Source organism: Suricata suricatta, chromosome 15 (genome assembly GCF_006229205.1).
Source record: "Suricata suricatta isolate VVHF042 chromosome 15, meerkat_22Aug2017_6uvM2_HiC, whole genome shotgun sequence".
Taxonomy (NCBI): Eukaryota; Metazoa; Chordata; class Mammalia; order Carnivora; family Herpestidae; genus Suricata; species Suricata suricatta.
The window spans coordinates 62089899-62117745 of record NC_043714.1 but is presented as its reverse complement, the minus strand read 5'-3'; the positions used below and the strand labels follow the sequence as shown (position 1 = coordinate 62117745).

Below are 27847 nucleotides of genomic sequence, written 5' to 3'. Positions count from 1 at the left end.
GGGGGGGGGGGGGGGGGGGGGGGGGGGGGGGGGGGGCTTGCCCTCGCTCACTCACCACACCTGCAGCTGGAAGACAGCGGGCATCTGTCCCCCTGCCCCACGTACACCCAGCTCTGGGCAGCTGTAACGGACATTTTGGGTTAGAAAGAAAGTCTGTGGGCTGCGCGGGCAGTAGAAGGTGAGAAGGAAACTAGGCTTTTAAGGGAAAAAATTTCGTTTTCAGTCACATAATTTGAAAAATTAAAAACATGTACTAAAAAAGCATAAGCAAATATACAATAAACTCCTCTACCGCCTAATCTGTGCATGGGCTCTTTCCCCCGTGCCGGTGCTGGTAAGCAGTGCCACCACGTGACTGCACGAAATGCTCATGTCACTTGTTACACGAAGGAGACAGTCCGGAAGTAGCTGGAGACGGTCTGAAGGTGACCATCTATTTTGTTGGGTCAGGCTGTAGGAAACCCCCTCCTTCACAGCTGACAACGGAGGGCGACATGGCAAGATCTGACAAAGTCGCAGATGTACATGATTCTGAGAACTACCACTTCGACGCTGGGATTTTAGCCTACAGACAGGATGTGTGAAACAGTCCATGCAAAAAGTTATTCAGTGCAGCATCGTTTTCTACTTATTACTCACTCACTCAAGCAATCTCTACAGGCAACGTGGGCTTGAACTCATGACCCTGAGGCCAACAGTTGCATGCTCTTCCAAATGAGCCAGCCCTAAGCACATGTGGTGCAATATTATTTGTAAAAGAAGGACTAGAAATAGGGTAGGTGCCCAATAACAAAGGACTGGGTAAAAACCTACAAAATATTATGCAGTTAAAAAAAAAATTGAAGTTCTGTACTGACATAGAACAATCTTCGAGGTCAATAAGCCAGCCCTGCGTTGGGATTCTCTCCCTCTCTCTGCTTGTGCTCACTTGCTCTCTCTCAAAATAAATAAACTTTAGGGGGAAAAAAGTGGCAGAAACAGTGGACTATTATAACAATAGCAGTTATAGAGAATAACTGGACAAATGGAAAAGAAGAGATTTCAGTTCACTTTCTTTTATTTTAATGTTTTCCATCTTGCAAATATATTACATATTCAAAAATTTAAGTTAAGGGCAGCTACCTAACTTAGTCCATAGAGCATGCAACTCTTACTCTCCGGGTCATGAGTTATATGTAACTCGATAAAGCATGAGACTCAAAATAGTCAATTTAAAATAAGAAAGTTAAGGTCTCATTATTCAACTATTAAAAACAAAAATGGTGTCGGGGGCACTTAGCTGGCCCAGTCAGTAGAGCATGTGATTCTTGATCTCAGGGTCATGAGTTCAAGTCCCATGTTGGGCATGGAGCCTATTTAAAAAAAAAAAGATGAATAAAATAAAATACGTAAGCCAAAACAAAATGTTTTTAGTGGGTGTGTAGAGGGGGAAGTACTTTGTAAATTAAGGCAGGACACAAAGAAACATGTTTCATAAAACTGAGGCAGTGAGTGATGGTAGGTAACCCACGGTACAACAAAGAGAAAATTTTAATCTAGCCCCCTTTTTAACCCTTACAATTAATAGAAATGTTGATGAGACACTTAACGTTTCTAAGCTTTAATGTCTATGTAATGGAGAGAATACCTTCCGTGCCTGTGTGCAAATAAAAGTCACCATCCTAAAGCACCCTGTAAATCATAAAGTATGACATAAATTTAAAGTGTGTTGATTTTAGAAAAAGGTTAAATTTTCAGTATTATACAGGGCCTAATATTTTCAAAATTTTTCAATTTTAGACTCTTCACAATATTAGCAATTTCAAGACTTTGTAACAATCAGGGTACCAGTTAACTACGAGAGCTAATATAGTTCAGAAACTGATATGCTCTTTCTCAGAAAGTATAACGTCCTGCATTTATTTATATTACTAACCTGATTGGAACCAGCATCAAAACTATCAGGGAGAAATTCTAGATGGCGAATGGCTCGAACTTTAGTAGGCATCTGAATAATTCTAAATAGCTGTTTAGCTTCCAAGCACCACAAGTGAAGGTGATTTGATTTACCGCCAGCTGCCAGGATTCGACCATCTCTGTATAACAAAAAGTGAAAAACTGACTATATGAATTGTTTTTAATTTTTAATATTTATTTTTGAGAGACAGAGTGAGAGCGGGGGAGGGGCAGAGAGAGAGGGAGACACAGAATCTGAAGCAGGCTCCAGGCTCTGAGCTGTCAGCACAGAGCCTGATGCAGGGCTTGAACCCACGAAACACGAGATCATGACCTGAGCCGAAGTCAGACGCCTAACTGACTGAGGCACCCAGGCGCCCCTAACATGAATTGTTTATAGCAACACTGTCGGTATGATACAACATGATAGAAATACTCTGTATCTATACCGCTCAATATGGTCACTATTGGCCACATGTGAATGAGAACTTGAAATGTGGCTAATACTTCTGAATAAATTCTTAATTTTATTTATTTTTTTTAATTTATTTGAGAGAGAGAGAGTGAGAAGAGCAGTAGCAGGGGAGGGGCGGAGAGAGAGGGAAAGAGAGAAACCCAAGCAGGTTCTGTTGTACGAGTGCAAAGCCAGATGCAGGGCTTGACCTCACGAATGTGATCTCATGAGATCACGACCTAAGAGGAGATGAAGAGGGAGGGGCTTAACTGGCTGAGCTCCATATTTGATTTTTATTAAATACTCCACGCGCCCAGTGGCTACCATATAGGAAAGCTCAGGTTTACAACATGTATTTTCTTACCTATTATATTAAGACACCAGCTTAACATATATTTGTTTGATGACATGACTGACGATTTCTGAGTAACACTTATCTTTTATAGGATAATCTTGAAGTCACTTAACCTCCAACCTCCTATATTTCACATATGACTACACTGAATTGGTAGAACACTGCTACATGAAAACTCAAAAAGCCCAAACTTTTTTCCTGATCAAAGAAAGCTACTTCTGGAAAGGTACAGAGAATAGGCTGTGTTAACTTGCAAGGCTGTTGCTCACTCATTCACCAAGGACCAATACAATACAAGCCTGGTCTCATTTCAGGCACCAGTCTAGAGGAAGGCAAACAGATGAACTTAATCTCAGCTGGTAAGTTCTATAAAGAACTGTAAAACGAGGGGCACCTAGGGTGGCTCAGCCAGTTAAGCAACTGGCTTCGGCTCAGGGCATGATCTCGTGGTTTGAGAGTTCGAGCCCTTTATCGGGCTCTGTGCTGACAGCTCAGAGCCTGGAGCCTGCTTTGGATTCTGTGTCTTCCTCTCTCTGTGTATCCTCCCCTGCTCTCTGTCTCTCAAAAAATAAACATAAAAAAAAAAAAAAACTATAAAATGAGATGGGAGTTAGAGCTGGGAAAGGAGGAAGGTCTGCTCCCTAAAAAATGAATGAGCCAGGGGCGCCTGGGTGGCTCAGTTGGCTAAGCGTCTGACTTCAGGTCATCAAGGCTCATGAGTTTGAGCCCTGAATTGGGCTCTCTGCTGTAAACACAGAGCCTGCTTCAGGTCCTCTGTCCTGCTTTCTCTCTGCCCCTCTCCTGCTCCTGCTCTCTCTCAGAAATAAATAAACATTAAAAAAAGTGAACGAGCCAGTTATGGGATGATTTGGAGGAAGAATTCCATGCTGGTTGAAATTCCAGACTGACCAGTACATAGTGTTGAGAAAGGAATAAGGTTGTACCTAAGGAAGAGTGAGAAGCCTCCCTCAAGTGTGGCCCTAACCGTGTTAAGGGGAAAGAAACAGAACGAAAGAAAGGAAGGCCAAGGCCAGATGACAGAGACCTCAGGAATACTGTACGAAGTTTGGATTTTATTCTTAATATCAGGGAAAGCCTTTCAAGGGAGTTCAACAGGTTAAGTGATAGGATTTGACTTATTTGACTTATGATTTAAAAAGACCACTCTATATGCTATGTAGAGACTGACTTTAGGAAATGAAATTGAAAACACGGAGACAAAATAAGGACGGTGTTACAGGAGCCTGAAAGAGACTAGGGTCATTCGAGGAGGGTGATAGCTGTGGCTATACACAGAAGATCGGACCAACTCAAGATATAATTTGGTGGAATTGATGGGATTTACTCATGACTTAGAAGAGGGTAAAAGAAAATGAGGAAGTAATATGTATTTTTTATCTCTTTCCACTGAAAAGGCCTAGAGATGTTGACCAAATCAGTCATAAGGAGTACCCCCTAGCCTCCAGATTGGATTGAAATATCATTACCCACAAAAATGAAACCAGGCTTGTGGGTTAGGGGTTGGACTCGATTTTAGCGCAGGTCGTGATCTCACAGTTCATGGGATCGGGGCCCCATGCTGGTATCTGCGCTCATAGCCCAGAGCCTGCTTGGGATTCTCATTCATTCATTCATTCATTCATTCATTCATATTCTCTATCTCTCCCCCTCCTCTGCCCCTCCCCTGATCACGCTCTCTCTCAAAACAAACAAACAAACAAACAAAATTAAGAAAATAACACAAAAAATACGAACCCAGACTCTTTAGAAAAATGGCTGATACCAGGTTGGGGACAGAAAATGTACAAGATCAGCCTTGAACATTTTGTCAAGTTAGAAAGAATGAGAGCTTTCAAACAAACAACTGGAGATGTATCAAAAGGGTTCAAAGCCAACTTGAAGAGGATCCCAGGGGACAACAATGAGAGAACTGCAGCATCACTAAAAATAATGTTAATGGATTAAATCATGTCGACTCTATTTAAATCCATTCATTTAAAGATGAAATACAAAAAAGTCTTCATTGGCCACCTTTCAAAGATGCCAATGAACTCATTTTTCATAAAAATTTTTTTTAAAAGAAGGGAAATTAAGCATTTATCCTGCATTTTATTAAAAACTATAAAGTAGCCAGTTAATGAGAGACAGTTTTTTCTTTAGAAGGATTCTAGTTAATAAGGGAAGAAGAAATGGCAGAATTAGCACAGCATCACTTTGCTAACCTCGAATGGAACACTGGATCTAGGTCATGTCCATCGATGGCCACTAATATCACAAAAAACGTTCCTCCTGATGAAAGTACACAAACCACCTATCATGCTTCTTGTCCCCAAATCAAACCTGAATCAGACCAAGCCTCCAATTTATAGGAAACCTAAGTGTAACCAGTTTACAAGAAATGCAGATGAGCGGGGGGGTCACATTAAGTCACACAGGAATGCAAAAAGCAAAACCAGAAATACAGAGAATGCTACAGGACACATGACCAGTTCCTTACATAGGCTGCAAAGAAAAAATTTAACAAGGGATATACTAACCAAGACACTGTGTGAACCTGAATCCTGATTTGAACAAAGACTAGATATATGAGAATGCTAAGAAATTATTGATTTTTAAAAGTGTGAAACAGGTTAATTAACTGGAAAGTGTGATGACAGTACTACACTTATGTTCAAAAAGGACTCCTCCCTTCAGAGACACACACCGAAATGCTTGCGGGTGAAACGGTACGCATGGGCTTTGCTTTAAGGCAATGTGGTGGGGAGCAGGAGGCAGTAATAGGAGGGTTATAGATAAAACAGAAGCGGCTATTAGTTGATTATTACAACTAATAAGAATACTCTAGTCAGGGCTTCACATATTTTTATATTTTTGTGTAGATTTGAAATTTGCCACAATAAAGTAAGAAGTTTTACAGATCACATGTAAGTTTGAAGGAAACTTTTCTCATATGACTGCGTTGTCAGGGCACCTGGCTGGCTCAGTCCGAGGAGCGTGTGACTCTTAATCTCAGGGTCTTGAGTTTGAACTCCAGGTTGCATGTAGAGATTACAAAAACAAACAAACAAAACCCACAGAAAACAAAAAACCAAAAAACTTAATAAAAAGTAAAATGCACAGTACCTGGTCACGGCAAATACTCTGTATACTATACTAGAGCTCTCAGGTGGAGCTGGCAGTTGATATTTGCAAGAAAGAGTATCACATTCCCAGGCGAAGATGGAATTGTCTTTAAAACAGCTGAGGATGGTATTACTTAATGGTAAAAAGAAAACCTAAAGGAGAAAAACAATTATTGTTATATAACGAATGATCATACGCCCCACAGCCCTCCTTAAATTTAAAATTATCCACGTTGTCAGGGCACCTGGGTGGCTCAGTCAGTTGAGCATCCGCTTCTTGAATTCCGCTCAGTTCATGATCCCAGAGTTGTGGGGCTGAGCCCCATGTCTGGCTCCACTCGTGAGGAGCCTGTTTAAGAGTCTCTCTCTTGGGGCTCCTGGGTGCCTCAGTCGGTTGAGCATCCAACATCGGCTCAGCTCATGATCTCACACTCTGTGAGTTTGAGCCCCGCATCGGGCTCTGGGCTGACAGCTCAGAGCCTGGAGCTTCAGATTCTGTGTCTCCCTCTCTCTCTGTCCCTCACCTGTTCACACTCTCTCAAAAATAAATTAATGTTAAAAAAAAAAAAAAAGATTCTTTCTCTCTCCCTTTCCCCCTCCTGCATGCTCTCTAAAAATAAGATAAAATAAATTAATACAAGTAGTCAATTTTTCTTTTGAAAAGTTACTTTTTCTTGGGGTGCCTGGGTGGCTCAGTTGGATAAGCATCTGACTTCAGATCAGGTCATGATCTCACCACTTGTAAGTTTGAGCCCTGCACAGGACTCTCAGTACAGAGCCCATTTTGAATCCTCTGTTCCCTCCTCTCTCTCTCTCAAAAATAAATAAACATTAAAAAGAAATTTTGAAAGATTTTTTTTAGTGTTTATTTTTGAGAGAGAGAGAAACAGAAATAAAGAGAGAGCAAGCAGGGGAGGGGTGGATAGAGACAGAGACACAGAATCCAAAGCAGGCTCCAGGCTCTGAGCTGTCAGCACAGAGCCCAACACAGGGTTCGAATCCGTGAAGTATGAGATCATGACCTGGGCTGAAGTCAGGCACTCATCTGATTGAGCCATCCAGGTGCCCCTAAAAAAAAAAAAAAAAAAAAACCACAACTTTAACAAAAAGTTACTTTTCCTTAAACTGGAAAAAAAAAGACATTTACAGCATATAATGGGATAATACTGATATCTCATAAACTAAAAGGAAAAGTCCCTTTAAATAAAAAATAGGGGAGTAAAATAACTAGGCAATTCATAAAATGCTAAGTAAAAATTTTAAAATATTTAACCTTACAAAAGATTCAAATGAAAACAATGATAGCATTTTATGAGTATCAAATTTACTATAAAAATAACACGCACATATTCACGTACACAAACTATACAGATGCTAACATATGTATTCTATTTACAAACTATATACTAATATAAACACAATGGAATACTAACTACTCATAAATGTTAAAAATATTAAATGTTGGTGAGAGTGTAGCAGACAGGTCCTGTCATACATGGCTTCTGGGAATAAAAACTCATTACAGAAATTCTACAACATATCTCAACAGTCTTGAAAATACACATCACACCTGAACTAGTCAGTCAGCTTCTAAGAGTTAATCCTTCAGGAAAAACCAGCAAAGTGCTTTGAGATAAATGTATGTAAGTGTTTATTGAGCATTATTTATAAGAGTAAAAAGTTGAAACCAAAAACACGGTATTCTATTCATGACTATTTAATGAACAATTGAGATTGAACTTATTAGCAAATTTGAAAATACCATTTTATGCTAGTTTCTATTACATAAACACTAAACAATGCTTACTTTAAAATTCTTTTTTAATGTTTATTTATTTTTGAGAGAGAAAGAGAGAGAATGAGCAGGGGAAGGAAGAGACAGAAATACAGAATCCAAAGCAGGCTCCAGGCTCTGAGCTGTCAGCACAGAGCCTGCTGCGGGGCCTGAACTCATGAATGGTGAGATCATGACCTGAGCTGAAGCTAGACACCCAACCGACTGAGCCACCCAGGCGCCCCAACAGTACTTGCTTTTGATAATATAAAGTTTTATTTAAAATTCACCATTCTCTCATAAGAATTTCAGTGGCCTCTAATATAATTTTGTGTCATTTGTATAAAGCACACACAGGGAGGGAGGGAAGGAAGGAAAAGAAAGAAGGAAAGAAAATGGAAGAAACCAATACCCTAAGAACAAAATATTCCTGCCCATCTCCTCAAACAGCCTTAGCTATTTCCGTGGTTTAATCCTTAGCTACAGTATCTCCAGCTCTTTATTCTTTGATTCCCATCTAGAATAGCCGTCTTAACTGCATCCAAGATTATTATAACACTTTGTATTTGAACATAGAATCTGTTCTTGTGTTGGAGAGGAACAGGGACCCACTGAGCAGGCAGAACACCTTGGACAATTTGTAGTCTCTCATTCTGCTCCCTGATCTGCCACATACTCTCAGAATTTACTAGTGTCAGAAGGAGGCCTGTTTTCTCTTGAAATGCTACATTCTTCGGGGAGGAAGTGTTCAGCGTCTTTAACGCTGGATTGGAGTGTCTCTTGGGTATTTACAATCTGGATATGGCTGTCATCACCATAATGAGAGGGAGCAGGCCAAAAACGTCCAGGGGATAAGCAGGATCAAAGTCACATCTACTGTGGCTATCTCCATTGTTACAAAAATGACGAATCAATAAGGCAGCTATATGAAATACTTCTGTAACCTTGCATGTAATCTGTGTTTTCACCCAACCTATTACACACACAGTTAAGAAATGATTCTCATAGTTAATGATATTACTTTAAAATTTTCAGGCGGGTTGCCTGAGTGGCTCAGTCAGTTAAGTGTCCAACTTCAGCTCAGGTCATGATTTCATGGTCTGTAAGTTCAAACCCCGCGTCAGGCTCTGTGCTGACAGCTCAGAGCCTGGAGCCTGCTTCCGATTCTGTGCCTCCTTCTCTCTCTGCCTCTCTTCCGCTCATGCTCTCTCTCTCTCAGAAATAAACATTAAAAAAAATTTTTTTTAAATGAAACCTGTAATTTTTATAAAAGTAGAACTGGCTGTTATCATTAACTGTTTTACCTGATATACATAGAATAGTATCTTTTTTCAATAATAAATAGTGTTAAAACACCGCAGCCCTTACACATACACATACATAGTGCACCATGGGACGTAGTGGTTAATTAAAACCATCTACTCAGTGCTAATGCTAATAAGACATAATAAAAAATGCTAATTCGACTGCTGCCCTTGCCTGATTCAACCCTCGCTTTTGTCCTTGGCTCACTTTATCAAAGACAATCTCTGGCACATGGTTTGCCAACAGATTCAGGAAGATTTATAATAGGAAGGTCTTACGGAAAGAAGTGCAATAAAGACACTGTGGTCTGTAATGAAGGCTGAGACGTTTAAAAACCAATGTCGAAAAAAGTAACTTAAGATTATTATAATTAGCAATATTTTTCTAGAAAAGTAATAAAGTTTATTCCTACTGGGAGAAGCAAAAGCTTTAAAGTTAATAAGCACCAATTGCTATTTTAGGGGAAGAGCTGTGATAGATTGTTGCCTACATGATTATTCATTACTAGATTTGTGATTTTAATTGCCAGATTTTAATGATTATAAAATTGTTTCTAATGAATCTTGTCATTATTTAGATAGTGTCGTCTTGACAATCATAAAAAGCTTGGAAAAAACTTCAAAAGCGCTAACAAAATGCAGTATAGGCTGTAGTTTTCCTTATAAAATAGGAAAATTTAGGCTTTCCCACTCACTTTTGAATTAGAAAAAAAAACTTAGTTTATTTTTGAGAGAGAGAGAAAGAGAGTAGGAAAGCAGGGGAGGGCAGACGGAGAGGGAGACAGAATGTGAAGCAGGCTCTGGGCTCTGAGCCGTCAGCACAGAGCCCGAGGCAGGGCTCAAGCCCATGTCCAACCCACTTTTGAGAGGCAGGTGAGCTCTTTTCAAAGTTGAGAGTTCAGGGGGCACCTGGGTGGCTCAGTTGGTTAATACACCGACTTCAGCTCAGGTCATGATCTCACAGTTTGTGGGTTCAAGCCCCGCATCTGGCTCTGTGCTGACAGCTCGGAACCTGGAGCCTGCTTCGGATTCTGTGTCTCCCTCTCTCTGCCCCTCCCCAACTTGTGCTCTCTCTCTCTCAAAAAAATAAACAAACATTAAAAAAAATCTCAAAGTTGAGAGTTCAGGAGAGCAAAGGTACAATTAAGTCAAATGTACAATTCAGCAAAAATTTAGCAAGCGCCAACTGTACACAAAGACTGAATTAAGTCCAGCAACAAAGACATCCTTTGTCAGTGTTTTCTTACACCCATCAGAAAACCTTTTCGGACACATACCGAACCACAGTAATCAGAAATCCTAGGATTTATTAAAAAACCTCAAATATTTAATTTAAATATTCTACCTCAAACATCCACAAAATCATCAAACTCTACTAGTATGAAGAGGTATGCCTGGCCTGAGAGGCAGCTGTGGCACTGGAGTGACTTTTGAGTCAGATGGGCTTAGATTCAAACGCAGGTCCCTGATAAGCTATGTGACTCAGGGCACATTTCTTATGTTTCTGAACTTCAGGTTCCCCATTTGTAAAATGAGAACAATATCTGCTTTTAGGATTATTTAAGTTTAAAAATAACTAAACAAAATGTTAGGTACACAGCAAATACTGAACAATTGGGATCTATTGCTATTGGTATTAATTACGGCTACTGCCACGTACAAAAACCAGTGGAAAGATGTTGGAATGACGGATTCTTTTTATTTACATATTTTTGAAGTTTATTTACTTATTTTGAGAGAGAGCGAGTGGGGGAGGAACACAGAGAGAGAGAGAGGGAGAGAATGAATCCAAAGTGGGCTCTGTACCGACAGCAGAGGCTCAAATCCACGAACCATGAGATCATGACCCAAATCGAAATCAAGAGTTGGACCCGCAACTGACTGAGCCACCCGAATGCCCCAGAACAACATGTTCTTTAAAGACATTTTGAAGTCAAAGGTCCACAGTTATTTATCTGAAACCCTTGGTGCCAGATGTGTTTCGGAATTCAGAATTACTTTCACCTTGAGAAAGGGAATATGATTTATATTTTGTAACATTACGTACGTACTCCTGGGTGACCTGGGGCAATATTCCATATTCAAACATATTAATATTTCAGCCTCATGTCAATTCAGTTCAGATTTTGCTGCCAAATGAATTCAGGGGAGATCGCATTGTGCCACCAAGTGAGTTATTTAAAAAGTTTCAGGTTTCTGAAGTGCTGATGAGGTACTGTTCATCCATTTCATGTAGTTCAAAAGAAACACAACACAGTTACCTTGCAGCTTTTTAAGTAGATATCCAACTGGACTGAGACAATCCCGTAACAGGACCAGACAGCAGCCCCGGCAGCAGCCCCTGCTGACATGAACCACCCCTCCCTGAAGCCAGCCCTAAGGCGAGTGCTACTACTGTGCACATCCAACACCTAAGGTTAACAGCTTATCAAAAATGGCGAACATGAATCTAGTCAAATCTTCAGATTTAACTTATGGCTTACAAGAAATAAAAATGAAAGAATAAGTTAAAGGACATAATGATAAACAGTGAGACCAATTGAGAATCTGGGCCATTTTCTAGGACAACTAGCCTGTTCTCAAAATAAATGAGGAATGCTTGGGTGACTCAGTCGGTTAAGCCTCCAACTTCAGCTCAGGTCATGATCTCATAGTCTATGGGTTCGAGCCCCACGTCGGGTTCTGTGCTGACAGCTCAGAGCCTGGAACCTGCTTCGGATTCGGTGTCTCCCTCTCTCTGCCCTTCACCCATTCACGCTCTGTCTCTCAAAAATAAATAAATGTTTAATAAATGAATAATGTCATAGGAAAAAAATGGTATAAGACTGTCTTAAATTAAAAGGAGCCATCATAGGGTGGCTCAGTGAGTTGAGAGTCTGACTCCTGATTTTGGCTTAAGTCATGATCTCACGGTTCATAGGTTTAAGCCCTGCATCAGGCTCTGCACGTACAGCTTGGAGCCTGCTTAGAGTTCTCGGTATCCCTCTCTCAGCCCCTGCCCTGTTTGCATGTTCTTTCTGTCTCAAAGATAAATAAATGAACATTAAAAAAAAAGCCATCATTAATGAAACTCACAGCATCATTTGTCACCATGTATCACCAAAAAACAAAACAAAAACCCTCCACAAAAGTTCTACTTATTTACTTATTTTTGAGACAGGAAGAGCGTGAAAGCACTCAAGACAAACCTAAGCAGGTTCCACACCCAGCAGAGAGCTTGATATGGGGCTTGATCTCATGGCCATGAGATCATGACCTCAGCTGAAATCAAGAGCTGGAGGCCTAACTCACTGAATCACCCAGGAGCCCCAAAAGTTCTATTAGAAATACAGAATCAGAAACTGGAATAAAAACATAGATTTAGTAAAAACTTGGTAAGACCAAAAGTTTTACTTTAAGGTTAACTTACAATTACTTCCTGTTTTCAACAGAATAAGCCAGGAGTGGAAACAATCAGGCCCACCTTCAGTTCTTGTATAACCCATGAGCTAAGAATGGTTTTTATGTGTTTTTTTCCGTAATTATTTCACTGTAGACGGTCTTATAAGTATACACATAATATCCTATTTTGCTCTTGGTCTGCAGTATCAAAAATATTTATCATCTGGTCCTTTGAGAAAATGTTTGCAGGTAACGTACAGCATATGATATCCTATTATTTTAGAACGACACTTGTATGCATACTGCCCGTTATACGTACGTTCTCTAAATTTTATTCTCCTATCACTAACTTTTGGCGTCTTGTCTTTTAAGCTAAAATATCTAAAGGACCAAGAAAAGTTAGAGCTGGCAACTATGCAGCATCTACTACTTTTAATTTCATGGTAAAAAGAACAGATGGTTTTTGTGTCACTGTTTCATAACTGTTTCCTTTGTGGGTTCAACTCCCAATGCACTCTTCTTTAGAATTTAAAATTCAATTTGAGGACTAAAGCAATTAAAGAAGAAAAGACCTACTAAGTAAGATATTTGGCCTAAATCCCTGATGAATAAGCTGGCTGCAACTTTGTCTTTTTTTAATTATTAAAGGCAATCTAAAGAACTCTGAGATGTCCACGGAGACTACAAAATAAATTTCTGGTTGACATGCACTGCTAGCTGTTCACGTTAATGACCAAGAAATTAAAAGCAATACTGCATGTATAATATAACCTAAAGCAATAGAATTAATCACATGGGAGACTCAGACAATCTTGAAAATAGTATTTAGCTAATCAAATGGGGAAGAAAAAAATTAAACCATAAAAGCAAAAGAAGTGAATATTTTTAAAATAGTGATACATGTATACAAAGGAATATTGATCAACAATAAAGAGGCACAGGGGCACCTGGGTGGCTCAGTTGGCTGAGTGTCCAACTCTTGATTTCGGCTCCGGTCATAATCTCACGGTTTGTGGGACTGAACCCCACATTGGGCTCTGCACTGACAGCTTAGAGCCTGCTTAGAATTCTCTCTCCCTCTCTCTGCTTCTCCCCTACTTGTGCTCTGCTCTCTCTCCCCAAATAAGCTAAAAATAAATAATAAATAAATACATAAAAAGAAATCAACTACAGTATATACAATGACATGGGTGAATCTCAAAATCATCATGCTGAAGGAGAAAACCTTCACATACACCATTACTGACTTGTTGTATTTATTTGAAATTTTATTATTTTATTTTTTAGAAAGAGAGAGCGAGTATGAGCAGGGGAGAGGGAGAGAGAGAGAGAGAGAAAGAGAGACAGACAGACAGAGAGACAGAGACTGACTCTCAAGCTGGCTCCATACTCATCATGGAGACTGATGCGAGGCTCAATCTGATCCCACAACCCTGGGATCATAACCTGAGCGGAAATCAAGAGTTAGATGCTCAACTGGCAGAGTCATCCAGGTGCCCCTTATTTGAAATTTTAGAACAGACAAGACTAATTTCCAGTAAAAAAAACATCAGAGTAGTGCTTACCCGGGAAGGGATATATGGGAATTTTCTAGGATGACAGTAATAATAGGTTCACACCTATTATTACAAAGGTATTACAAGGTTACAAAGGTATATGTATTTGCCAAAACTTAACAAATGAATAGAAACATCTGTGCATTTCATTATATGTAAGTTGCACATCAACAAATACTGAACCACAGTCAATTAAATTCAGTCTTATGTATTTATGGGCAAGTACATTAATGTCTGCAATTTGCTTTAAAATGAAAAAGAATGAATAGAGGGACATAAAGATGGATAGAACCTTACTTAATCCAGTATTATAACATAACATAATAACGTAATCACGAAAGTAAAGGATAGTATGGGAACATGTTTAATGGTAGAACCCACATGGTGTACATGTGTTCATTGTGAAATTCTTACAAATCTGCTCTGTTTGAAACTTTTCAAAACCAAAACCCCAGTAAGTTAGAAATCTTAGCCACAAGCAACATCTGTAATCCATGGGCCACTCTGCTTCGCTTGTTGCTGAGCTGTCAGAACACAGCTATGTGGACAAAGTGGGTCATTACTCTCACATCATCTATAAATCCTGTGGACCGAGACACCAGCCAGGGAAGCCCAACAGAGCAAGGTGTGCCCCGCGCTCACTGACCTTTTGTATTCCCACAGACTGTCGAATATTCAGCTTCCTTTTCCTCTGAAAGGTATCCAAGTCCCAAAGCTGTGCGGTGTCTGAAGAAGTAGTGATGGCATATCTCCCCGAGGCGTGCACAGAGATCGAAAATACTGACGACTCATGTCCTCTCATCCAGCTAACCAGCTCCTTGGTAACTGTGGGAAAAAGTGAAATAGTCATATAGGGAAAACTCTATATAGCATCCAAGAACTGGTTCAACCGGTGGCCGGGATTTATATGAGACACCTTCATTAACATCGACAACAATGTGAGCCGGCCGGCTGATCAAATGCACAAGGGAACAGGTTAGTAACATGAATGCCGCAGACATGTGAGGAGATGAGGCCAAATGAAAAAAGTTTAGGAACAGCCGTAAGTGTGATGGTAGGGAGTTTGGGCTTTCTCTTGTGAGTAATAGTTTGATACAGAAGAGGGTCCAATATGGTGTGTATTTCCGAGACAGCACTCTGAAGACACATGGGGGTTTCACTGGAAAGAAAGAAGAGACGAGACAACTAGTTTACTTGTTGCTGTAATCATCCGAGGAGGCCAGAAGGAAGGTCTACGCTACAATGTGGCAGTGGAGAAAGGAACACATTCAACAGCTATGAAGGAGAAACTCAAAGCACTGTGTGGTCAAACAGATGTACCGGAATAAAAGCCGAGTTGAGACTTCAACGGCTCTAGTTTAGTTCTAGAACTAGATGGCGATACTGTTAGCTGATTTAAGAAACACACGAGGGGAAACGGAGTCAGCAGTGCAGGAAGAGATGGTGGATCTGATTTTTAAAACGGGTTCTGAGGCACACGTGTGCGTGAGAGACAGAAGCAGAGAAAAGAGCCCGGCAGGGAAAATACCGAAAACTTCATGATAAGTATCATTGCGTCATGAAACTAGAAGTGATTTTTATGTTCTCTTACATTTTCCTGTTTCCAAGTTTGCTGTGGTGAACATGTTTTACTTTTATGAACAGAATTTTTTCTCCCAGCAAGATCAAACTGAGAATAGTCAGAAAGCAACATGTGAATCTGGGAAGCATTAAGACACAAAGTAGGTCAAAACCGAAAACAGAGGAACAGAGAAATCCTTGGGGACAGTGTAGCAGTTTCCAAACACCAGTCTGAAGTCTGGCATTAGTTAATGATCAATTTTTCACTGGTCTTCAGTGAAATGAGAATAAGGACAATGACAGGAGTTTTTCATAAAGCTAAATAGAATGTCTACTTTTTAATCTTGCATTCTATCATTAAAAACAATCTCTTGTGTTATGAAATGAAGCTCTATTGTTTTTTCCAATGTCGGCAAAATTAAAAGCTGACAACCCATGTGGGTTGTTGTTCCTCTACTTTCTAATTGGGTCAAAACTCCAAAAGTCTAGGGACCACTGAAAGAACACAGGAGACACTACGGAGAAGCAGCCTGAATGGTGGGAAGAGAACCAAGAGAGAGAGAAGTATGAAAACTAAAGTCTTACCATAAAGCAAAGTGTTAAATGCTTTATAAGGGGGAGAGTGAAAAGTGTAAAGAGGGTTTAAACAATCACGTTACCAGGTGCCTGGGTGGCTCAGTCAGTTAAGCATCCAACTCTTGATTTTGGCTCAGGTGATGATCCCAGGGTCGTGGGATCGAGCCCCACGTCGGGCTCTGTGCTAAGTGTGGAGCCTACTTGATTCTCTCTCCCTCTCTCATTGCCCTTTTCCTACTCACACATATGCACACTCTCCCTCTCTCAAAATAAATAAACAAACATTTGAACAATCAGAGGTTACTAACGGCCTTAGAGAAGTCTAAACAGCATGGAGTTGGGAGAGCAAGAGTCAGAATCCACCGACGGGTGCTGTGAAGAAGCAGGAGTCAGCAGTGAAAAGGGAGGTGGCTGGGGAGGTGGAGACAACATCTGAAGGAAAGGGCTTCATTGGTGGGGGTGGGGGTTCAACAGACAGAACAGACGGAACCGAGAGAGAAGAGAACGGGTGAAATCCAAGGGAAGCAATCACAGATGAGTATAATCATTCAGGTTTTCTGTGACAGTAGTGTTTTTTTAACACCAAAAATTGGAGACAGTTTAACATCTGCTGATAGAGAACAGGTTTAATAATTATGGTGTTGCAAACATCTACAGAGTAGAATTTTCTGTACTGATTTTAAGATTCTATATGAATATTTTTAGTGAGGTTAAAAAAAAAATGACTCCACAAAACAGTATAGATAAGATGATCATGTATTTGTTAGAACGTAAAAGAGGCATATGCAGAGAAAACAGACTAGAAAGAAAGGTCCCTACTATACAAACATGGATGGCATCTGGGCATTACTGAAGGGTGACTAGTTTGTCCCCTAATGCACACAGTGACAGTGTAGCAGTGACTCAGAGCAGGACCCTGGAGCTTGGCTTCCAGGTACGGAACCCTGGCGCCACTGCTTATAAGCCATGGGACCTTGGTTAGGCTACTTCTGTGCCTCAGTCTCCTCCTCTGCAAATGGAGATAACAGTATCGATCTCCGTGGGTTATGTGATGATTGAAATTAATATATATAAAGTCACAGAACAGTACCTGGCAAAGAGTAAACACTATGTAAGTGTTAACTATCACTGTTATTACTAGTGTTATCACTGTCTTTTAAAATATTCTATTACTTCACTTATTTTGTAATGTTTATTTATTTTTGAGAGAGGGTGAGCCGGGGAAGGGGAGAGAGAGGGGGGTACAAAGGATAAAAGAGGGCTGTGTGCTGATAGTAGAGAGCCTGATCTGGGACTCAAACTCACAATCCTCAAGATCATGACCTGAGCCAAAGTGGACACTCAACCGAGCCACCCAGGTGTCCCTCTATCAAGTACCCTAATAACAAGAAAAAAACAATACATTGAGATATCTTTTCTCTTAATAAGAGGTTTAGTTTACAGAACTCTAAATTTTCTAAAAATATACAGTGTGGTATAAAATACATAGGTTACATTAAGAAAGTTATTATTCTTGGACCTACATCGTAAGGAACTGGGGCTTCAAAGAGTGCTCTGGGCTTTGGCCAGGTTCCGGGGAGGCAACCCACAAACCTGTAAAATTTCCCCAGTGACAGGCCGCCTCTTATCCACGGCAGGTGCCTCACACAACAGCAGGCGGCCAGAGGAGAGGACCTCAGAGCCTGGGCTGGCCACACGGCAAAGACCAAGCATGCGAGTGACTGGAAGGTTGGGGTGTTCGGCCACGTGGTATCCACCCAACCTCCAGAGAGAGGAGGAGGGCTGGAAATTTGAGTTCAAAGAGGTGGGCAATAACCCAACAATCAAAAATTTACGTAGCGGAGCCTCAATAAAAGCCCTGGACATCAAGGCTAAGGTTTACGTTTGGTTTGGCAATACTCGGTGTGAATGCCGGGAGGGGACTATGCCCCTAAGGGTAAGCGCAGCTCCTCCCCGGGGAGCCTCCCACTTCCTACCCCACGTGGCCTGCCTTTTGCTGGTTCTAATTTGTCTCCTTCCTGCTGCAGTAAAACTATTATCAGAAGTGGAGTATGCTCCAGAGTTCTGTTGAGTCATTCCAGTGAATGACCAAACCTGAGGGTCGCTGTGGGAAACCCTGAATTTGTAGCCAGCTGGTCTGACATGACGGTGGTCCCGGGACCCCCAAATTGTGGCTAACGTCCAAAGTGAGGGCTGTCCTGTGGGGCCCGCCCCCTCAGACGGTACAGACTGGCAAACTCCTTGCTGCGCTTCAGTCTAAATTCTACTCTTACTCCAAAGATAAACAGAAGGACTTCTTACCTGTATCGAAACATTTAATAGAGTAATCAGCTAACGCCACAAGGAACTCAGACTTCCTATGGAGGTTAAAGGCCAGAGCCGTGCAAGCTTGGGCTGTTCGTTGAACAAGATTAAACCTATTGAGAAATTACTGCATTAGTATCAGAAATTCTTCCAACAATCACAAATTTCACGTTGGAGGAGTCCTTAGAGATGAAGATAATGAAATGCATAAAAATGAATGCTCACTCTGGTAGGTCAAACACAGATTATGAAGGGTGCTGTAGCCACAAAAAGGAAGCTGGACTGTACTTACCAGGTTTTCAGCACAGTAGAATTATGACGAGGAATGGCTTTTAGGAAGAGGATTCCGGCCGCCAGGCAAATGGAAAGAGGGCCAAGAAGAAACCATGAAGAAAGCTACTAAGGAGGCGCCTGGGTGGCTCCGTCGGTTAAACATTGGACTCTTGGTTCCAGATCACGATCTCACATTTCGTGAGTTCAAGCCCCAACTGACAGTGTGGAGCTGCTCAGGATTCTGTCTCTCCTTCTCTCTGCCCCTCCTGCACTCTCTCTGTCTCACAATAAATTAACAAACTTTAAAAAAAAAACCCAAAAACAAAAAGGAAGGAAGGCACTGGCGAGCGTCTAGTCTGAGTTACGGGGATATCACAGAAAGAAAAATAGGCCAAGGGTGAGGAGTCAAGCGGGGAGGGGCTTGGTGACGCCACCAACATGAGGCGAAGGGGAGGATTCAGGACTTCCTCTCGTGCAAAATGAGGGTGGGGAAAGAGGTCTCATAAGGCTGTTGTGATGATTAAGTGAGAGAATATGTTGAATAAATGAAATAACATGCTAAGTGCTTAGCAGAGTACTTGGCACATAGCTAGATTTTAATTTACTAAAAAATCAAGTTTTCAAGATTGGGCAAAAAAAGGACAAGCCTGGGGGTAGAAAATAAGCCTGGTTTTAAAGATGTTGAGTTGAAGGCCTTTGCAAATCATTTAGAGCTGTGCTGTCCAAGAAATACAATGCTGGCCACAGGTGTAATTTAGAATGTTCGAGGAGCTACATTGAAGAAATAAAAAGGTAAATTAATCTTAATAACATATTTTACTTCATATGTATTTAATTATCACTTCAGCATTTATTCAATAAAAAATTATTAAGATATTTTACGTTTTTTTTCATACTAAGTCTTCCAAACCCAGCATGTATTTTTACACTAACAACACACCTCAATTTGGACTAGCCAACTTTCTTTTTTTTTTTTTTTTTAAGTGTTTATTTAGTTATTTTGGGAGAGAGAGACTGGGTGAGGGGCAGAGAGAGGGGAAGAGAGAGAGATTCCCAAGAGGGCTCCCTGATGTCAGCGCAGAGCCTGACACAGGGCTTGATTTTACAAACTGGGAGATCGTGACATGAGCCAAAAGCAAGAGTCAGATGCTAACTGACCGAGCCACCCACGTGCCCCTGCAGTAGCCAACTTTCAAGGGCTCCAGAGCTCGATGCGGCCCATGGCTCCTACACAGGACAGCCTGACAGAGAAGCTCTCCAGCAGGCACTAGAAGCAGATCTGGGTTAACAGTATCTGCCCAGCAGCTGAAAGCTTAGGCTTGCTGCTGATGAGATTATGACTGAGAACATGTGGACCGAGGAGGGGAGCAGGCCAAGGACAGACGCCTGAGCAGCACAGTTCAGGGGCGGCCCTGGCGGAAGAGTCAGCAGAACATGGGCAAAGATGATCAGACGAGAGGAAAAATCAGGAAAGAGTTGTCCCTTGAAGCAAAAGAAAAAAATTCCAGGGAGGAGGGGAAGATGAGTATTTAGTAAGATGGGGGAGGGGTCTGGCTGGTAGTGACTCTTGATCTCAGGGTCATGAGTTTGAGCCCCATGTTGGGTGTAGAAATTACTTCAAAATAAAGTCTTATGAAAAAGTATATACTATGAGGAGAATTGAAGAGAGACGAGTAGACTGGGCAAGTAAGACTTCTGAGGAACACCCATCTAGTGGGAATTAGAATCAGACAAGCCCGATTTCAAGTCTCAGCTCTGCCACTTAACCTTTCTGCTTTACAGACGGACAGAAAAGGGAGAGGGGACAAAATAAAAGAGAGGAACACTCACGGTGCAAGGTCCCATGGGTGGGCTGGGGAGGCTACAGAAGATCAAGATTAGCACTGGAAGAAACTAGGTTTGCTTAGTTTTATGAGTAAACTGACAGAGATATGGATGGTTATATATCTGAGGCTGGTCTGGGGAGAAGGAAAGGAAGCTTCAAAGTGTCTGTTTTCTCAGGAGCAGGAGGCCAGGTAGTTGAGTAAGAGTAGGGTCAAACACAAGGAGACAAGGAAGCAGGCAAAGGTTTGGAGTGCTGGAAGAGCGTGGGAGAATAACTATTGATGAGCAAATGAAGTGAAAGCATCATTGATGTTGGAAGTCCATTATTCCGTAATGCAATCAATCAACAGTTATTTTTGTTTTCTTTAGCAGTGGGAGCAAAGAAGAGACAGCTGTATTGATTTAAGATTGAGAATTGGCAGGGTAGGTAGGTAGGCAAAAGAAAAGGGTGGGAGAATTGTGACTGTGACTTTTTTGGTAAAGAGCAGAAACAATGATTAAAGAGATTTCTACCTAATAAATCACAGATAAATTAATTATTTAAGACTTCTTCCTTTCCCGAACTATTTGAGAATACGTTACCAAGACCACGTTTCCTACAAAGAAATTCTCCCATATAATCACAATATAACTATAAGAAAACTACATTTCTGTGTTACCACCACCCAGTTCTCAGACCCTATTCAGTTTTGCCAGCTGTCCCCAGCCATGTCCTTCATAGCAAAAGGGTCAGTCCCGATTCATGCCTTTCCTTGTCACGTCTCTAGTCTCCCCCAGACTGGAGCAATCTTCTGTTCTTTCTACAACTTTCACGACCTTGACCCTTGGGAAGATTATAGGCCATCTCATTACACAATCCCTTAATTTAGCTTTGTACGTCGGATTCCATGGAGTCGATGCAGGTCACACTTCTGTGACAGGAACACCACAGAAGTGACACCATGCTGCCCCCCTGCACCCCGTCAGTGACTGGTCCCTCCACTGGTTCACTTTAATCATTTGGTAATAGCGTGGTGTTTGCTAGATTTTTTCAGTGTATAATTCACCTTTTTCTCCTCTATAATTAGTAAGCACTTTGTGGGGAGGTGCTTTGTGACTACCCGAATATCCCTTCTCATGAAACGGTTTACTGATTACAGCATGAACTTAAAAGATTTCTATTTTACTCAATGGGTTCTGACCCATTATTATCATTTTTTTATACTCAAAGTGTCTCCAATGTGGCAAGAAGGAGCTTTTTTTAAGCTGACATTTATGTCCTTTTGATACCCTTTCTTTAAATAATTCCTTCTTTCTGGCTGCAAAACATTCCCGGCTCACCTTGTACTTCCATCCTGAAACTGGCCATTTCTACAAGGATCCAATTACTTTTAGCAGAACATGGTATATACAAAAGAACTGGGTACTGGGTATATTCACGGCTATTGGGTGCTGCTCCCAGGTCCTCTGAGCAGACAAAGCTGGAAATAGCTTTAATCCATGCACTCTTGGGGTGCCTGAGTGGCTCAGTCAGTTAAGCATCTGACTCTTGATTTTGGCTTGGGTCACGATCTCATGGTCCTGGGAATTCTCGCTCTCCCTCGCTCTATGCCCCTCTCCCATCTCCCAAAAAATTATTAAAAAAAAATAATAATTCAGCCACCTCGGTGGCTCAGTCAGTTAAGCGTCCAACTCTTGATCTTGGCTCAGGTCACAGTCTCAGAGTTTGTGAGCTCAAGTCTCATGTCAGGTTCTGTGCTAACAGTGTGGAGCCTGCTTGGGATTCTCTCTCCCGCCTTCTCTCATGCACACACCCACCTGAAAAAAATTTTTTTTGTTCATTCATATACATTTCCATTTATTTCTATGTCTATATATTCAAAACCAGCAGTGCAAAGAGATATATATCCAATTCCAATCCAGTGCCCTAGGGTTCATTCTAGTTTTCTACTTTTCCATATCTGTAACTCCCCTTTCCAATTGTTAGAGACGTGGCCCCTGTTATCCTCAACATATTTACTCACTCCGTCAAAGCCCTCTGCCTTTCCCATGATGGCCCATCCCCCATGCAGACACCTCCTGACTCTGGCCAGGCAGAGAGGCCTCCCCCCACCTCCCCCTGCCGCAGGGATGACTGCCTCGATCAATCCCACCTAACTGCTTCTGTACCAAATTGTTCAGCAAAGGAAGCAGAGACAGGAGAGTGAAGAGCAAGTCTTTGAAACTGCTACACGTGTAAACTGTGACAATGTACAAAGGAAGGTATGTTTTCCTAAATTGCCTGATAAAGTATCGGATGTTGATAAGTTAGCAGCAGTTTTTAAATTTAAGTAAAAACATGCTACTAGAGATACTGTTCAAACCGGGACTTTGATTCCCTAAAAATCTAGATGTATTTTCTATGCCTTCCCACTTTCTTCTGTCAGCACTTGTGACAGTGTTTTACAAGGTACCTGAAATGTAGTCAGAACTTAATGAATCTTGCTGAATGAATAATTAATAGCAGGTACTGTAACTGGCAGTGAATAACTTGTTAAGTAAGGTATATATCAAAAGTCTCTGCTCACCTGTTTCCATACAAGTCAAAAACGTAGATATTTCCTTGATGGTCTCCGGCAATTAAGCAGTCACCTGAGCTATCAAACGACACGTTCAAAAATCGCAAGACTTTGGGAAGGTAATCAGAAGTGCTGTGAATGATGTTCACTATAATTCTGTCAAAAACAAACAAACATTTAATTCTGTCAAGGATTACTTGTTATTATTAAAAAAATATGGGTTTTATAATATATTTCACTCACTTTGAAGTTTCCTGTCTACCCATTCCTCCCTCCCCTCTCCTAGAAGCAATCCTGCAGTGATTTCTAAACGTAGTTTGGAAAGTTATTCATTATCAAAGTGGCTGCCGTTTATATATTCATCGAGTACTTGGAAACTCACTATGTGTCAGACATTGAACAAGCCAGGACCTAAAAGTAGTTGATGCCCTCACAGAGCTTTCCGTTTAGAAATAGAAAATTTTAGGGGTGTTTGGGTGGCTTAGTCGGTTCAGTGCCCAACTGCGGCTCAGGTCATGATCTCACAGTTTGTGGGTTCGAGCCCCACCCCATCGGGCTCTGTGTTGACAGCTCAGAGCCTGCAGCCTGCTTCAGATTCTGTCTCCCTCTCCCCTACCCCAGCTTGTGCTCTCTCTGCCTCTCAAAAATGAATAAATGTTAAAAATTAAAAAAAAAATTTTAAATAAGCACACTTATGAACAGATTCATAAATTGTGATTAACTGACAGATAACAAGATATGAGGATGTATTTTTGATTGAATAAAATTGTTACATTAAGCCATAAACACATAATGCAATGATGTAATTAGTGAAAAGCAGTTTCATATAAATCACAAGCTACCACAAGAACAATTTCAATTCAATATCCTAATTTTAAGATCTTAATGAGATTGTTTCTTTAATATAAAGTACTCCAAAGCGAATTAAGCATATACAAGTTTTACTTTCAACTCTATTTGTCTAAAGTTACTATTTTTTGAGATCATGTGCCATGTCTGCTGAAAAGAAACTTGTCATAAAACTTGCAGCACAGAATAACTTCTTAAAATTGAAGTGTGCCTTCCATGAAGATCAGAATAATTCCCTTCTATATTATAATAGTTTTCTGACCATGAAAATTATCTTAATTGACTTTTTATGAATTTAAATATTAGAAATGTTTGTCTTCCTCATTATCACTTCATTAAAAATAATAAATTGAGGAGGGCACTTGTTGGGATGAGCACTGGGTGTTATATATAAGTGACGAATCGCTAAATTCTACTCCTGTAATCATTATTACACTATATGTTAACTAATTTGGATTTAAAAAAATACTAAATTGAATTAAGTGTAATGCTAAGTTGAATTAGTATAAACATAAGGTTTTTTTTCATTGGGTGAAACAGCAAAATTCTTATGGTCTTATTTTCATCTAGTCTCTGACGCGGATTCTTTGCTTGCCCAAACTTTAGTCTGTCCCCCACCCCTCCCCCCCCTTCTCAGGGGCACTCCTTCATCTGTGTACTTCCTTGTAAAATCTAATTTTAGCAAGGGTCCTGCTCAGTTTAATCAGAACCCCTGACCCTTTGGGGCTCCTGGTGGTTCAGTCAGTTGGGCTTATGACTGGACGTCAGTTCAGGTCACAATTTTGTGGTTCGTGGATTTGAGCCCCTCATTGGGCTCTGTGCTGATGTTGTGGAGCCTGCCTCGGATTCTCTCTCTCTCTCTCTCTCTCTCTCTCTCTGCCCCCATCCTGCTTACACTCTCAAAATGAAATACGATAAAATAACCCCTGACCCTCAAAACCTGGTCATCCTTGACAACTGATCAATCGGATCACCCTGGCCTCTCTTCATCAAGTATCTCCTTAGAGGCTGGTTTATCCAGAACCCCATTATCCTTGATGTTTCATTTTAGTAATTTTCTATCCACTCTCAACCTGCTTCTTGGCTGTACATTCTCACTTGCCCAGGCTGTATTCAGAGCAGAGCCCATTTCAATACTGAGGTCTCCTCTTCTCTATTGCAATAGTTCCTTTATGAATAAAACCTGTTTTTACCACTTTAACTACAGTCCAGATTTGGTTTTCCTTTGACATTCCCAAAGCGGAGAGGGGGAGAATAAGGTACTGAAATAATAAGTAATAACATCAACATGTTCTCTGGCAATTAAAATCAGACAGAGCCAATGACTTTTCTCTCCACTCTTTTTCTGTAACATTTATTATGGGTTGGGATCACAAAATTACATGATTGTTCTTCAAAATAAGGAAGGTAAAGAAAAACACTAAGAAATAAATAAATCTGATTATAACCCTACCATCTAGATATAACCACAATCAATAGCAACATTCTGCCCTTCTGATTTTTCATATAACTCACTCAGAGAAGCATTTATTTTAGAACTACCTTTCAATAGCTCACAGGTTGCCTGACAGTTTGTCGGTCCTTAAGCATAATTAAAAAATCAAATATTTACCAAACACCAAGATGCTTGAGACCCTATTTTTAAAGTCTTCATAACACCCTAAGACAACCCTGTCTGGTAGGCATTATTAGCTTCACTTAAAGTCTTAGTGATGAACTTGCCCAAGGCCACAGAGCTAGTCAATGGACATTTACTTAACGAAAGTCCATCTCACTCCACTCATAACAATGAGCGTTAAGGAACAAAAAGAAAACTACGTTCTCGTGTAAACAGCAAATAACAGTTGTGTAAAACTTGTTTCTTTTCTTTTTTAATCTTGCATGTATATCCAGATATTTAACAAGAAATAGAATTAATGTGGGTTGGTGATAACTTCCAGAACATTTAGAGTATATCAGAAGTAGGGGGAGTATTTACATAAACTCCAAGTTTGGAAATGAAAATGCCTACTGAAGAATCCCTACTGTAAACAAAAAATTTATTCAATAGAGCTGACGGGAAGGCAGCATGGCTACGAGGCTGCCAGCGATCGGAAACCAAACCAGGTTCAGGCCCAACAGCCAGCACCGTGCTTGAGCAAACACGGTTGGCATTTAAATCTGTTGATTTGTTGAGGGGCATCCAAGGGGTCGTCAGCAAAGTTACTACAAAAAGCAATGTGAATCCAACTGAGGCAGCAAAGGCTATGAAATCCTGGGACAGAAGTTAAGATCAATCTGTGTGCAGCCATTGGAACCAAGATGGCAGCGCTCGGGGCAAAGGTTTCCATTAAAGTCACACTTGCGTGGCTAGGACTCAAACAGTGCAAGTATCTGGGGCCAGAATGACAAGAAAAGCTGGGGAGGGAGGGAAAAATAAGCAGAGCACAGAGGATTTTTAAGGCACTGAAAATACTTTCTGGGATTTTATAATGGTAGAGACAGGTCATTGTACATTTGCCCAAACCCGCAGAACATACACCAGGAGTGAATTCTAGCATAAATCGTGGCCTTTGGGTGATAATGACATGTCAATCTAGGTTCATCAACTGCAACAAATATACCTTTCTGATGGGGGATATGGATAACCGAGAGACGATGCATGTGTGACTGCACGGGGTATATGGGAAATCTCTGTCCCTTCCTCTCAATTTGGCTGTGAACCTGAACCTGTCTTTAAAAAATTAAAGTCAATTAAGAAAACAAACGAACAAACAAACACACACCCAGCAGCAGCAGGGCTGGCCATACTAGGAGGCCCCCTTGCACTGGTTGTATGTCGTCCCTGACACGCCCACTAACGTGTAAACTCCAGAAAACCGGAAGTTTGTTTTGTTCCCTTGCCGTCCCGGATGGCTTCGAAGTATGACCCACAGTAGGTGCCCAACCAACCGCTGACAAATGCCTGTCTGTCTGAATACAATGATATAAAGTGGGTAAGTTGCAGCACTTGAAAGGAGTCGAAGCGCACTGTTCCCCTGCATCATTTCTCGAGTTCTTTTCCAGCTGCAGTAGTTAACAAGTATTTACTGAGCATCTACTGCGCACCGGGAATGCTACAGGGCCACTATGGTAATTATGGCTGGCAGCGTCCGGGTACAAAGTCTCGCGCACATCACCAACCAGGCGCGTCCTGACCCACTCTAATCCTGTCCAGACCCCCGCCCCCCGGACGGGAAAGGGGTCTCTGACGACTTCAGCGTCCGGAGCACAGCGAGAGTCAGGCTACCAGCCTTTCAACAGGTCATCCAGGCCAGGGATCCGGGGCAGAGTCAGAGGCAGAACCCGTCCCTCCACCCCTTCCCGAGACCCTCCCCAAGAGCGCCTCCAGCGCCTCTCCAAGGACGCGGACCGCCCCTCGCGGCCTCCAGGCCCCTCCGCAGCCCGCCGCCTTTACCCGTCGCGAGCGGCCGGGGAGGGCTTGCGGTGCCACAACTTGCCGCTCTCCTTGTTGCCCAGGTCGGTGCTCTGCATGGCGAAGCCCCCCGGCGGCCGCCGAAGCCCACCCGCTGCGCAACCGACCCGGCGTCTTCCCGGCAGGCCCCGCGCTCCCGGCCCGGGAAATTTGAGCTCGGGCCGGGACGCCAGAGATCCTCGCCACCCGACCAACCGCGTGCCGGACACCGCCCTTTCTAGTCACAGCCAATGTGGAGGCGCGTTTCCTCCCAACTCCGCCCAGGCAACCCCTGCCGCTCTGGACGATGGAATCGGCCAACGACCTTCTCTTAGATTCCGCCTCTTTTCAACCCACCAGTCCCGAGGCCCAAAGCCTTCTGGGAATTGTAGTTTTCTGCGAGTGGAACCGGGGCATCAGCAATTGGCTTGAGAATTCTACCCTCCGAGGGCGTCGTGGGGTTTTAGGCTCCCGGTGGTAGCGATAAAAATGGTTTTCACCTGTGGTCTCTGCATTCCTTTCTACATTGCGTTTAGGGATTAAGGCGTTGTAGAGACAACTAAAGAGAAAGACGCAAATGCATTGAGACTTGAAGTGTTCCTCTTTATAG

General features: G+C 41.7%; 1 protein-coding gene across 5 annotated transcripts in view; it reads right to left on the bottom strand.

The window, feature by feature from the left end:
- The window catches only part of TBC1D31 (TBC1 domain family member 31), a 73408-nt gene extending 45972 nt beyond the window's left edge, over positions 1-27436 (bottom strand). For all 5 annotated transcript variants that reach the window (XR_003903303.1, XM_029923780.1, XM_029923781.1 and 2 more), the window contains exons 1-6: positions 27241-27436; positions 22965-23111; positions 18319-18434; positions 14528-14706; positions 5868-6019; positions 1916-2075 (exon numbers count right to left, since the gene is read on the bottom strand). Coding sequence is in view for 4 of the 5 variants with exons in the window: in XM_029923780.1 (XP_029779640.1) it covers positions 1916-2075; positions 5868-6019; positions 14528-14706; positions 18319-18434; positions 22965-23111; positions 27241-27317 (831 nt within the window). In the remaining variant the exon portion in view is untranslated. The remainder of the gene's footprint in view (positions 1-1915; positions 2076-5867; positions 6020-14527; positions 14707-18318; positions 18435-22964; positions 23112-27240) is intronic.
- Positions 27437-27847: the final 411 nt, after the last annotated feature.